At 39.9% G+C, this 13,242-nt stretch overlaps 3 protein-coding genes across 6 annotated transcripts; 1 reads left to right on the top strand and 2 right to left on the bottom strand.

The window, feature by feature from the left end:
• The first annotated feature begins 3,826 nt into the window (after positions 1–3,826).
• On the top strand, positions 3,827–6,587 carry LOC125986627 (uncharacterized). The gene is made up of 6 exons (XM_049750400.2): positions 3,827–3,992; positions 4,076–4,420; positions 4,504–4,845; positions 4,945–5,070; positions 5,272–5,315; positions 5,389–6,587. Exons 1-6 carry the CDS (start codon positions 3,947–3,949, stop codon positions 5,518–5,520), a joined length of 1,035 nt encoding a protein of 344 aa, XP_049606357.1. The 5' UTR covers positions 3,827–3,946; the 3' UTR covers positions 5,521–6,587.
• A 186-nt stretch (positions 6,588–6,773) lies between these two features.
• On the bottom strand, positions 6,774–9,120 carry LOC125986728 (contactin-3-like). Of its 2 annotated transcripts, XM_049750589.2 has the most exons (4): positions 8,535–9,120; positions 8,118–8,453; positions 7,443–7,778; positions 6,774–6,902 (listed from the first exon to the last, which is right to left on the bottom strand). In XM_049750589.2, exons 1-4 carry the CDS (start codon positions 8,620–8,622, stop codon positions 6,820–6,822), a joined length of 843 nt encoding a protein of 280 aa, XP_049606546.1. In that variant the 5' UTR covers positions 8,623–9,120; the 3' UTR covers positions 6,774–6,819. The 2 variants fall into 2 exon arrangements, with proteins under 2 accessions (XP_049606546.1, XP_049606537.1); XM_049750580.2 differs by lacking the exon at positions 6,774–6,902 and having other exon boundaries at positions 6,914–7,778.
• A 142-nt stretch (positions 9,121–9,262) lies between these two features.
• LOC125986548 (uncharacterized) lies at positions 9,263–11,492 on the bottom strand. 3 transcript variants are annotated; one of them, XM_049750209.2, is made up of 6 exons: positions 11,376–11,492; positions 10,964–11,290; positions 10,567–10,890; positions 10,356–10,496; positions 9,682–9,725; positions 9,263–9,612 (listed from the first exon to the last, which is right to left on the bottom strand). In XM_049750209.2, exons 1-6 carry the CDS (start codon positions 11,461–11,463, stop codon positions 9,490–9,492), a joined length of 1,047 nt encoding a protein of 348 aa, XP_049606166.1. In that variant the 5' UTR covers positions 11,464–11,492; the 3' UTR covers positions 9,263–9,489. The 3 variants fall into 3 exon arrangements, with proteins under 3 accessions (XP_049606166.1, XP_049606157.1, XP_049606150.1); XM_049750200.2 differs by having other exon boundaries at positions 9,263–9,725; positions 10,356–10,487; XM_049750193.2 differs by having other exon boundaries at positions 9,263–9,725.
• Positions 11,493–13,242: the final 1,750 nt, after the last annotated feature.

Here is a 13,242-nt window from a genome sequence, read left to right on the forward strand (position 1 = left end):
ATATCTATATATATCTAGATCGAGATGTTTTTTTATGAGAATCACTGATAGCAGTTTTTTAGGGATGTTTTTTTTTTTTAATGCTGTTAATAAATGCATTTGTTTTCAAAAAACTTTTTTTGAATATCCATGCTTTACTACCTACTAAAGGCCAAAACCTTTTATGCAATGACCTTTACAGGTCGTTTATATTACTTCACACAAACACTACATCCATCTGCTCCTGGTTCGGCCCCCCGGTCAAAATTTAGAACCCAATGCGGCCCGCAAGTCAAAAAGTTTGCCCACCCCTGCGCTAGATGCAGCACACACCAAGGCTTCGCTCATGACTTGCACCGTACGTGCTAAAAGCTAGCTCACTAGCTAAATGCGAATTAGCAACAATACTGCTGACAAAAATATGTTTCTATTGTCACTACTTGATGCTGAAAAGTTCTTAGTTGAATCTTGCACTGAAAAATATAATGCAACGTGAATAAAATTCCTGGGAAAAAATACTATTATTGTATTCATATTTTATGAAAAAATAATTTTTCATCAGCGCGTTTGGAAAACAACAGGACATTTAATCATCCATGTATGTCATCATTGGGGGGATATTTCATTTTGTACAAATGTAAAATCTATAATATTTTTATTATTTGCATATATTAATCATCCAAGGATCCTATACAAATTGTACACAAATGCATTTTCTATGAATATAAAAAACATTTATTATTTGCACATATTTATTAAGCATCCCAGGATCCTACCAAAGGTGCTGCAGAAATTCAAAGCAACTGTATGTAAAAGCACAACAAATATCAATATCTGTCTCATTGTCAAAATTGGATCCATATGAAATCACAATTTTCTTTACATCCATTTTAGCTGACCCTGAGCAAGAGGCGGGATACTCCCCTAACTGTCCTCCAGACAAACATAGCGCGCACACAGACAAACAGCCATTCGTCCTCCCATTCACAGTGAGTCATTTTAGAAGAAGAAAAATTGATGTGGAACCTGAACTGTATTTTGCGTTCGGACTAAAATGCATTGCTGCTGTAAGCAGTTGTGGATCATTGAAAAACTGGAAGCTTCTTTTACCTTCCTACCTGTAACTGTCTTCGATGTTCAGAAGGAACGATGTACAAGTTCAAGTTCAAGTTTACTTTATTGTCAAAAATCCTATGTAACAGGGTTACCACAGAAGTTTGAAATTGCGTTTGACCAGTCTCCAATGTGCAGTTTAACTAAAAACATTTAAATAAGACATTGACATAAATCTTTTTCTTTCACACACACACATACGCACAACACACACAACACACACACACACACAGCTAACTTACTCATACTGAATTTACAATTCTTTCTCTGACATATTCATTCACAACATAAACACAGACAATGCACACTTACACATTGCAGTCATTCAAACACTAACATGCTGATAAAACATGTGCAATACTATACAATAAAATACTCTCTCTCACATTCACACACACGCACACACACACACACGGTGTGTAATAAGAGTATTGACATAATACAGACATAACACACCCCCCCCCCCCCCCCCACACACACACACATACATACACAGCAGCAGAAGTACAATCAGTGGTCATAGAAGTAAAGTGAAAAAGTGTAAATCTGTATATAAGGTGCAAGAGTAAAGTGCCAAGTGGCATGGTGACTTTGGAATGTTCAAGTGGTTTTCCTCAGTGTGTTCATGAGTCTGATGGCTTGAGGAAAGAAGCTGTTACTCAGTCTGCTTGTGCGGGACCGCAGGTTGCGGTACCGCTTCCCTGATGGTAGAAGGGAGAACAGTCTGTGTGCAGGATGAGTAGTGTCTTTGATGATGTTCATTGTTGTTCAAATACTGTGACATAAACTTCTGACTTTCACATTGTGTCTTTGGCCTGCGGTAGGCCTTTGACCAACAACTCAGAGCAGTGTTCAACGGAACTGTTGACAGGAAATAAGAGGCAATCAGTCAGGAAATGCGTGTTGCATCACATACTCCAGCTAATGTTATCCATCTGCCACTGAGAAACAAAAGAAGCAACCAAGCTGAGGACCTTCATCGTGCAACTAGATAATGACCTAAAACAAAGTGACAAAGGAGGATGATTTTGTAGAAAATTTAGACTGGCCAAGACCATCAGCTGACATGGCCGCCATCCTCTTCAATCCAAAGCACAAACGAGTTCAGGACAGATACCGTAATTTCCGGACTATAAGCCGCGACTTTTTCACAAAATTTTGAACCCTGCGGCTTATAGTCAGGTGCGGCTTATATAATGTTTTTTTTCGTGATTTTTGTGATGACTTGATCACTTTTATACACTCGTAAAAAGGCTGTGGACCACTGTTGTGCGGTATCTTGAAGAAAAAACAACAACAAAAATACTATTTTGAAACACTACTATGGCTGCTGCTTATTCTGGCTGTGTTGCTTGTGACTGTAGGAATGCACGCTAGGTGACCTGCGTCAAAGGGCTCTATACCCTTTCTCTTACTCTGCCATGTGACTCAGAGATTACACAAAACAGTGCACACTTCTGTGTTGCTGCGGTACTACTGTTGCGTCGCAGGCAATGTTTAGAAAGACATGTTAAATTATGTTATTAAACTTTAAAAAGGCTTTCTGTGTACTGTCTTTCTTTGTAAAAAAAAACTCGTGTACGTGCGGCTTATAGTCCGGTGCGGCTTATGTAAGAAAAAAAAACTAAAATATCCCAGAATTTTAGCTGGTGCGGCTTATAGTCCGGTGCGGCTTATAGTCCGGAAATTACGGTAATTGTAATAAACACTGATGCATGCGTGTTTATGGCGTTGTGAAGGTTTGCTTCATCAACAGAGTTTGTGCAAAGCGAAATACTTCATCACACGCAAATCAGCTTCTTTGTACCAAGTTTTAAAAGCTTACCGATAACAAAGACTATGTGACGGACTATGACAAAGGCACAATACAAAAAATGTGTCATCTGAAGAAAAAGAAATGAAAATATTTTGCGTTTGCTATAGCGTTCATTGATGACTGACGATGCAGCCCACGGCACAAATAAGTTTGACACCCCTGGTGTAGTGTGTATTAAACACATACATCCCAGACTTAACCAAGCGGAACCTCGCAAGGCTTTCACGCTTTTGGCTTGTGGAGGCAGCCCAGCTAGGTGCTAACTTGTCATCACAAGTGGGTACACAGCAACATGTATTTGATAATGCGATGCAGTCAGACCACACTGTGACATTTTTGTACCTGCAGCTTGTCTGGAAATACGCGTTGCATCATAAACGCTCATACACAAATAGTTTCCATATCTCCACACTTCTCATATAAGCCAGTTACTTTTTGAGTGGACTTGTCATTTTATTTGTTAAATACAAAACCTAAACGGTACTTTCATGCTTATTTAGTCACTTTGGTGGATTTTCAAAATAAAACACAAATGGAAAAAAATCAAGACAAATGATGGTGAAAAAAATAAAGGGTCCAGCTGGAATTTGCTGGAAAACATTTCATTGATCACAATTTTTCTTCACCAAAGTGATGGAAAGGTTTAATTTGGACAAATATGAAGTCTACTTATGATCTCAAACGAACACCCAATGCTGATGAGCAACATCAGGAAAATAAACATATTAAGTTTGCCAATAAGCACTCCCGCCACCCTCGTAATGATAAGCGACCCAGGAGATGAATAAATAAATAAACCATTGGTTTAGTAATGAGCATGTGGGTGTCGTTCAATCAGATGCTTAACTGTCAGAAAATAATGCAAACATACAGGAACGTTTTGGTGGACGCATTTCCGTCGGGTTGGGTCGATGCCTGAAACGACCAATGAGATGTCTTTGAAATTGTCCCCTCCCCTTTGGTGTGAATCGATTCAAGTCAATAAACATTTGATGCTGTGTGCAGGGACTGCCACTCACTTGCTGAAACGACATCAAAATGCAGACGGCGCTTCACCTGCTGATTCTGCTGATCCCATACGGAGGCAAGTCCAAGCTCAAGGACAATGGGGATAGTCATGTTCATCGCTCTTGTTAACATCTTTGTTTTTGGTTTACTTTTGTTCAGGATGCACAAGTGGTCCTACCTTCACGACAGAGATGACAGCGGTTGGACAAAATGCCTCTCTGGAATGTCTCAGAGATGACACCACTGTGCGGGAAGTTCTTTTTTGGATTCGACTTGTTTCTGGAACTTTACCTCAATTTTTAGGTCACAACGCACCCGGTGATTTCACAAGACAGGAGTCGTCAAAGAGTGGACGTCGTGTCACAGTCAAGCAAGAGCCAGGGAAGTTTGTTCTGCAAATTAGTCAGGTGCAAAAAAGTGACACAGCGCTCTACTACTGTTTCAAATGGACACCGTGGATCCATGATGTGATCTTTTTGAAAGGAATATTTCTGCAGGTCAAAGGTAATTTTGACAAATTGACAATATGTCATTGGGCTTTGAAAAATTTCCAGACACTATATTTAAAGGTGAGTTCTGTTTTTCAGATTTTCCAGAAGCAAAAACCTCTGTCTTTGCTGTCACTCATGACTTGCTGTCTGACGAGATCCATCCGGGACCATCTATGACCTCGCGCTGCTCGGTCGTCTCTCGCTCTGGGAGTAAAACGTGCGCAGATGGGCACAACGTTTATTGGCTCAGGGCTGGACCAGAAGATTCGAATCCCAACTTCATTTACGCTCATGACGAATGTAAGAAAGTTGCAAAGGGCTCCATGCAGGAATGCGTTCACAGTTTCCCAAACAACGTCAGCGCTGGAACGTACTCTTGTGCTGTGGCCACATGTGGCCACGTTTTTATGGCAAAAGCAACAAAAGTCATCATTAAAGGTATGTCATCTTAATTAGTGCCAAGTGTGAAGTTTCAAAACTGAAAATTGCTTGAATTGTAATTTTTGCTGGGGTTTTTTTGGATTCCTCATGATCCAGATGGCAGCAAATGTGATATGCCAAGGTCTGTCATCTTTGTCTTGGGTTCTGCCGTGGCCTTAAGCTGGATCATATCAGCAATCCTCATATGGAAGCTCATGACAAAAGGCTGTTGTTACTGCAAAGGTAAGAGAATGTGCACATGTAATCTCCAAATGCAAAAGTTTTTTGCCACCATTTTTAGATCTAGACGTGTCTTGTATATGTACACACACATTTAAGTCTGCAGAGTATATTCCAAGTTATGTCATGGAACCCAAAAAACTCTGGTTTGTGAGTCCTATTTAAGAACCACTATTTGAAAGACTTTCTCTTTTCGATGTTCAGCTTGTCGGCAAACTCGTGAAGAAACATGCAGTGGAGCGCAGCAGGTCAGTCGAAAGTTTCTCCACGTTTGCTCCCTTTCCACCTTCTTCTTCTGACACGCCTGACTTGTTTTCTCAGAGAACCGAGGACACTTTGGTTTATTCCGCGCCGACCATCGTTGCCAGGAAAAGTGGCAAAGCCAGCCAAACGAAAGTGAGAAAAAATGAGGATTTTAGCACGTATACCGACGTCTGCCTTCGCGAAGCTTAATAAGACAGAAATGATACAATGCTCAAAAACGTTCGCATACCAGACCCTTTATTTTTTTATCTTATTTTTTTCCACAGTCAGGAAAGAACCATTTTTGGTGTGTTTATGAACAAAAGTAACAACCATGTGATTGCTCTCAATTAGAAAATGTGTTTTAAGGCAAGGCAGCCTTATTTTGTAGCGCATTTCATGCACAAGGTAACTCAATGCACTTCGCGTCCCTAAAAATACATTTAAAGATAATCAACCCAAAAAAAAGAATTGAAGGCATTTACAAACCAAGACACAAAAAACACAAACAAAATAATTTTAGACATTTAAAAGCAAAGAGTTGAAAATATTTACTAAAATTCAGTCAATGAGATCAGTTGGATCTAATGATAAGTAAACAATATAGTTTACAATTCCTCAGATCATAAATGCAATAGTTTTGGACAAGTTACTATATTAAGAAAAAAAAATCTGAATTTTTGTCAATCAATGACTGATGATAATGACCAGGTTTCATCACGAGCAGCAGTGAAGATAAAAGTCTCAATGAAAGCTTCAAAATGTGCTTTATGTGAAAATTATGACAACATTTTTTTTTCAACATGTTTTGTCGCTTATCATTGCAAACAATACAATTTTTAATCTTGAAATAAATGAACGGTAAATAGTTCTGTTCTGATTTTAACAATGATGCTGTAGTGCTTGAAGGAATCATTTGGACTGGAAGTCGAAGTCTCATGAGGTCACGCTTTCTTTTTTTATTCATTTACAAGCGTCATCCACGACGAGCCTTCAACTTTCCATTTAGCATCTGTGGCAGGAAGTTCGAAGTGTGTGTGCGTGCGTTTCTGTGTTTGTTTTTTTTTATGCTTTCCTGTGTTAATGTGTTTGTATTGGTTGTCTTCAGCTTAAGATATTACTTTTTTGTCCCAGTCCTAGCTTCCTCCCCCAAAAAATGCTTGTCATATGATCTGAAAACAACATTTTAGCGGGGGTCACAAAGGACCACACACTTCCAAAACAGATATGACAAACATTTTAAATATGGACAAATTACATCGCTGGGTGCAAAATAACATTGTCTGTTATTTCATTTTTCATAATGCATTCCTCTGCTCAATTTGAAGCAAACAACAAAAATATATTGAAAGTGGGGTCAAACTGGATCTGCGTTCTTCTGCTGAGATTTGAGCAGAGATTTGTTGCATTCATGAGAATGCACAGAACAAAAACAAATGTGAGCTGAATGAAGACAGTACATGTTTTGTTCCAAAGGTCAAGATTTAATTCACAATAAATGCATGGAAACTAGATTGTGACAACAGCGACCACAATCACGGAAGAGGCAAGCAGAGTCCCGAGCACGATGCCGACTGGTTTCAGATCTTGTTCTGAAATAGACAATCACACAAAACCACATGAGATGTGCCACCACTGCCTCTGAGTGAGCCAACATTTTAATTTCATGTAAACTAAAACAAATAAATTAATAATTTATTATATATATTTTGAAGATTTCACCCGAAAGCTGAATAACCTAAAATTTGAGTGAGTAGCTCTTTTTAGGTCATTTCCAAGATGCTTGGGTTCTGTACTTGCTGACATTTTGTTTTGAGTGAACATGTATGACCCTAAGATGGTGTTGCAAAGTCAGACCGCAACAGGAAGTAGCAAGGCCCAACCTGTTCTGTGAAACAAAAGAGAGGAACTTGTCCATCATATCAGTGTCTACTAAGACACCTATTTAGGTTGAGGTAGTGGGCAGGTGATTAAGAAGATAAAATTATTACTTTATTATCAAATCTCAGCTGCACACTATTTTTAGGTCTGGAACAAACTCTACTTTTGGGAGAACCACTTGTTGCCTAGATGTTCTTTAAGATGTTGGAGTCGGTGGCATTGCGTGCTAATTTCCAATTTAAAATACATACGTATCTCCACATGAGTTCCTTGGCCAAACAGGATCTGCCCACATGTTGCCACCGCGCAGTGGTACGTCCCACTATCGGACGAGTTCTGGATGAGTTTGAACAGATGGTAGACACAGCTCCCTTGTGCCTTTTCATCATCTGCCTCGGTGTAAATGATGTGCGAGGAGGAGTCTTGTGATCCGGATTTGAACCAGTACACGCTGCATTCACCCGGACACAGACTGTTGTTCTCCTTGCTCTCTGAGAGAATGGAACACTGGAGCGTCACCGACTGGCCCGCCTCGACGGACATGGCTTGCGGAATTTGCTTCACGTTGAAGGACTCGTGCATGGGACCTGCAACGTACGGGAAGTAGAAATTGTCCCAGTGTCACCCTTTGATGGGGAAGATGAAGCTCTTTTCACACTGCACTCAGTCGGTTTATATTTTTGGCTTTTGGCTGACCTTAAACAAACCCTGACCCAAAAATAAATCAACCTTTGCTCCCGACCTTCACATGAACTCCCAAACCTTCAATGAGCCACGTGCTCAAGTGCAGTGTGAAAAGAGTGACCGAAGAAAAAGAGAATATTGTTTTCCAAAATGCTCCGACTCAGTCGATTGACGTGTGATGACGCCATCGGGGCTCGTACTTTTTCACCACCGGGAAATATGCGCAACATCAAATTCTTTACCTTTCACAAGCAAATGTGTACTGCCAATGAAGCGCATGCTGTACGAGGTCCCAGCTTGGCAAGTGTACGTGGCTTCGTCCTCTTTGTTGACATTGGCGATGTTTAAAAAGTAAACATCGCCCGTGTGCCAACTTGTGAATCTGCCGTTCTGAAAGTGACTTCGAAGGATTAGTTCTCCAAAGTAGCCCTCCACGATGGTTTCGATCACGTAACCGACTTTTATCTTGAACCAGTAAAATATGTCTCCCGTATTCTCGGTGCGTGAGCATGCAAAGGTCACGTTAAGACCAACTTCCACACTGACCAAAGACACTGGCTCCAGCGCTTGAATCAGAGCTGGGAAAGTAAAATGGAAACAATTATTCTTCAAATCTGATTTTGAGATTACATAAGTAAGGTTACCAATGCTGCACTCACATGGCGCGCTGAGAAGCACGAGTGCAGTTAGTCCGGCGGTCATTGTGAAAGCGAGGCCGACCCGAGTGTTGTCGATCCACACAGTCATGAAGACTGGTTGCAAACTTTCGTGACACTGAAATGCAGAAAATTGGCTTCCGCTGCATTTTTTCTACTAGTGACCCATTTTCACGGAGCGTCACATAACACCATCGATGGCCCTGAAAAAAAGAACTCAACAAAAAAAATGTGATGATTCCAGAGATTTTCATTGTTCAGACTCTTTATATTATGTGATGAATGGTCATAACATCAACACCTTAAGAGTTGAATGGGCTCGCTAAATTCACTTCACAATTTATTGTTAAGTTACGGACTTCTTTTTTCTTTTTTTTTTTTTTTTACCAACACGGTGGTTGTTGATTGTTTTTGTTTTCATTCCTTTTAAAAGAAAATATCTTTAACAGGCTTTAAATTGGCCTCTATGACTATGAAGATAGAATTTCCATCTATCCCAGACACACACCTTTCAGGCACCCGAACCAAAAATCACACAACACACACACACACACCTACTTGTTTACTCACTTTCAAACAGTTGAGGCCTCCTGCCACAGTTGTCGCATGGAAAGTCAAAGCCTTCTTGTGGTTGACAAATCTTCAAGCCGAAGCAAGGCACAAAACTACGGCTTCACTTTGCCTTCACCCCGAGTGAAAGAAGCATTGTGAAATGATAACAACACTACATATGCATTTCAGGGCATATTTATTGGATGTGGTGGCGAGCGCCACATAAACATCACCCCGTACATGTTGGAAAAAATAAACAATGAATAATTCTCAGTGATGGGACACTAAAGCCTGTAAATACACATCTTTTGATCATCCTTATTCATTTGAATATTTTAAAACAATCGTGGTAGGTTTTTTTTCTTGAGTAACTTTTGCAAATTTATTCAACAGCGTGATCATTTGGTTACTCATGGACACGGGAATATACACAAAATTCCTCTGGGGTTCTCGCATTTGTCTGGCTCGCTTTACCGCTTTTCCTGGTGATGATTTTCGGCACGGAATAAACCAAGGAGTCCTCGTCTCTCTGAGAAAACAAGACGCATGTGCCATGAAAAGAAGATGAAAACCTGCTGAATTCTTTTTTTCTACTTACTTGCTTCACATGACTGGACGTTTCTTCATGGGTTTGCGAACAAGCTAAACGATCGGGAGAAAAAATGCATCAAAGCAATCATTAGCGAGCCGTAGCTTGGAGGTCCCCAGAAAATAATGCAATAAATTCTGCTGTAATATTTTCTTCTCGCGTATGGTCACAGACACACCCACAAAACAATTGGTCTGCTGTGCCTTGTGCCTTTGGGACAATTCAAAACTCAAAAATGAAGTTTTTACTTGAACAAGAGAAATTATTATTACAGGATTAAAGGCCTGTTGTTTTTAGAACAAAAGGCATATTTTTTGTTAATAAAGTCCTATTTTTCTTGGAAAAATAAAATATCTAGAATAAAATATGTATTAAGATTGTGCCAAACTTAAATTTTTAAAGTTCACTTGTTAAAGTATGACTTACTTGATACGTTGGTAGCCTTTTTTTTTTTTTTTAAACTCTGCTATATTCTTATAACATTACCTCATTTTTCTTTGATTAAATTTGTTATAGTAACATTATGACTTGTTTTATGAAAAATTGTCAACTTTTTAATTCCTGTAGCATTTAAGGATACACCTGGTTTATTTGCTATTAAAAATTTGGAGAAGGAATTCTCTTTGCTAAGAAGTAAAAACTTTGAGAAGCCCTCAAAATTAATAATGCTGAGAATCTCTTACCTCTGCAGCCAAAGCATTTTTGTGTCATTCTCTTTTCGATGAGGATGGCTAAAAAGATGACGCATAAGACCAAAGCAGCACCCAAGACGTAGACAACATACAGATATGTATCACAGCCGCTGGCATTTTGAGCTGGACGATCTAAGGAAGAAATAATCATCATTTACACATAGAAGCACACAATTGATACCACCGAAAATGAAATATTTACCTTTATTTGTTGCCTTTCCTATAAAAATCTCTCCACAGGTGGCCACAGCACAAAAGTCCGTTCGGGCATCAGAAGAGCTGACGTTTTTCGAAACAGCGTAAACGCATTTCTGTATCGAGTCGTTTCTGACCTTTTCACACTGCTCATGAGCATAAACGAAGCTGGCAAGTACGCCGTTAGTTCCAGGACTGAACCAGTAAACTTTGTGTCCATCAGTACAACTTTCATTGCCACGGACGGGCTGCAGGACGGAGCACTGTGAGCTCTCGAACGGTCCTGGTCGGCTCTCATCAGACCTCGAGTTTTGAATGTCAGTCTCATTATCTATGAAAAGAAATGTAAGAATCGCACCATTAGATTTTTCTTCCAAAACCATCTTACAAAGTACTTACTTTACCTCTGACATGAAGAAATGTTCCACTCAAAAACTGCACTTGGTAACCCACTCTCAAGCAGTAGTATATTGCAATATCACTTTTCTGCACTTTACTAATTTGCAGAACCAAATTTCCAGACTCTTTTTTGGCTGTGAGACGATCTCCATGTTTTACTAACCCATTTTCAGATGTAAATGACGATCCAAATAAAATTTCAGGAAAAGTTCCAGAAACAAGTCTGATCCAATAAACAGCATTTATAGTTTCCGCTTTATAGGTACAATCCAGCGAGAAATTCTGTCCAACTGCCAACGTCTTTGTCGTAAAGTCCGGATCACCAAGACATCCTGAGTAGAAAAAAAAAAGTAGAGATGTTAAAAAGAGTGATGTATACTGTACACGCGACTCCATTGTCCTTGAGCTTGGACTTGCCTCCATATGGGATCAGTAGAATCAGCAGTTGAAGCGGCGTCCACATTTTGACACTCAGCAAGTGAACAGCACTCCATCGAGACGGCATCAAACATTTCTTTTTTTACGGAAATCGATTCACACCAAAGGGGAGGAGGCTATTTCACAGACATCTTCATTAGTGGTTTTATGTGTCAGCTCAACCCACTCTGTCCACTAAAAATTTCCAGTATGCTTTATGTTCTTAAATTGAATTGTCTTTGTGAACTTTATAGAATTACAAATAGTATGCTCGTCACTTCGACAACAAATCATAAACCGTTTGTGTTGAATTGGATCTTTTTTTTTTTTTGATTACATGTTCATTCTGCTCACATTCTCCTCCAAAAGTATCGGAAGAATCTAATCCCCTTCCTCATGGGTGAGATTTTCTTTCTTGTGGTTGACACACGTAGGTGGAAATCGGTGTTTGCGCCATTGTGGGAGTGAACACAGCCGATGGGAACGGCGTAAGGTCGACATGGCTGAAACATTTACAGACGCGCTGGAATCCATGCGGGACATCGACGTGAACACAATATGTTTTTTATAAGGAAATCCAAAAAGTTGTCTGCTAACGAATGATGTCAAGTTGGCTGCCGCGAAGATGGCCTTTTGGAGGCCATTTTCAATCATGTGTCCGTGTTTGATAACGATTAGATTTGATTTTTTTCCTCTTGATGAATGCTTTTGTGGTTTAAGAGTCTTAAGTCTTTGTCTGTGAAGATTAGAGTTGGAAGTCTGTAGTTGTCGGAAAACAAGTGTGAACTTCACATAAAAAGGAAGAGCCATGATGCGAGGGGGGGTGAGAAGTGTGAAGTCGTGTCTGTATGACTGTTCATGACGGCACACGTACTTCCTGACTGGCCATAGGTGCAAAAATGTCAGAGAAGGGTCAGGCCGCATTTGACGATGCCATACCATACCCTTTCCTGTAAATCTTTCATTGAACTTTGGCGGCGTTTAGTGGTTGAAATGAGTCATGCTCTATGGAGTCAGTATCACAATGATGAGGCTGTTGCAAATGTAAACACAATTAGAATAGGCCTCTTTGGCACTTGTGATTAGCTAGGTAGCTTGAGCTCTGCTGTTGTATCGCTGTAACCTTTCTCTTACTTTATTGGCTTTCCCTTGTTTATGACACTCTTTGCGTATACGTAGGAGTTGCTCTCACTTAAGACTATAAGGTCACACATTATCACACAGGCTAGGCAGAGTCGCCCCCTTGTGTTTTTGAAGTAATGATTTAAACATCCAATCTTTCAACTAACTAACTATAAATGGGTTTGAACCAAATAAATGCCTACCTAGGCTCTTTCACTTGGTTTGTAGCTGGCAGCTCCGCATACTATCTAGAATCTTGTTGCTTTGGGTGCACGGGGAGAACCACCACACAGGGAGGGCCGGAGGTGGAATCGAACCCGCACCCTGTGAGGCGGACGTGCAAACCAGTGCTCCACCGAGCCACCCTTGATTAATAACATATTAACTGAAATATTTATCTGTCGATTTGGGCACTTTCAGTCCTACCTACATTCAAATGTGACCCCTGATCTCTGACTCCTCAGCCCTGGGGTTTTGTGGCTACTTAAATTGACATCATTTGAATGAAGGTGCAGATTTGTTAAAGTTAATAAGATGAGATAAGGAAAGCTTAAGACAGACGTACAAGACCGTTCTTAAGAAGGGACTGCAAAGAAAGCTTGAACTTCACTTTGAAGTGTTTGTCATTATGACTAATTGGGAACGTATAAAAACATTTCATGTAGCACATGCCTGGAAATGTTTCAGAGTAACAATTTGATGAACTTTTGTCACCAAGATCTTTTTTCTTTTTTTCAATCTTTCA

This window comes from Syngnathus scovelli, chromosome 1 (genome assembly GCF_024217435.2).
Source record: "Syngnathus scovelli strain Florida chromosome 1, RoL_Ssco_1.2, whole genome shotgun sequence".
NCBI lineage: Eukaryota > Metazoa > Chordata > Actinopteri > Syngnathiformes > Syngnathidae > Syngnathus > Syngnathus scovelli.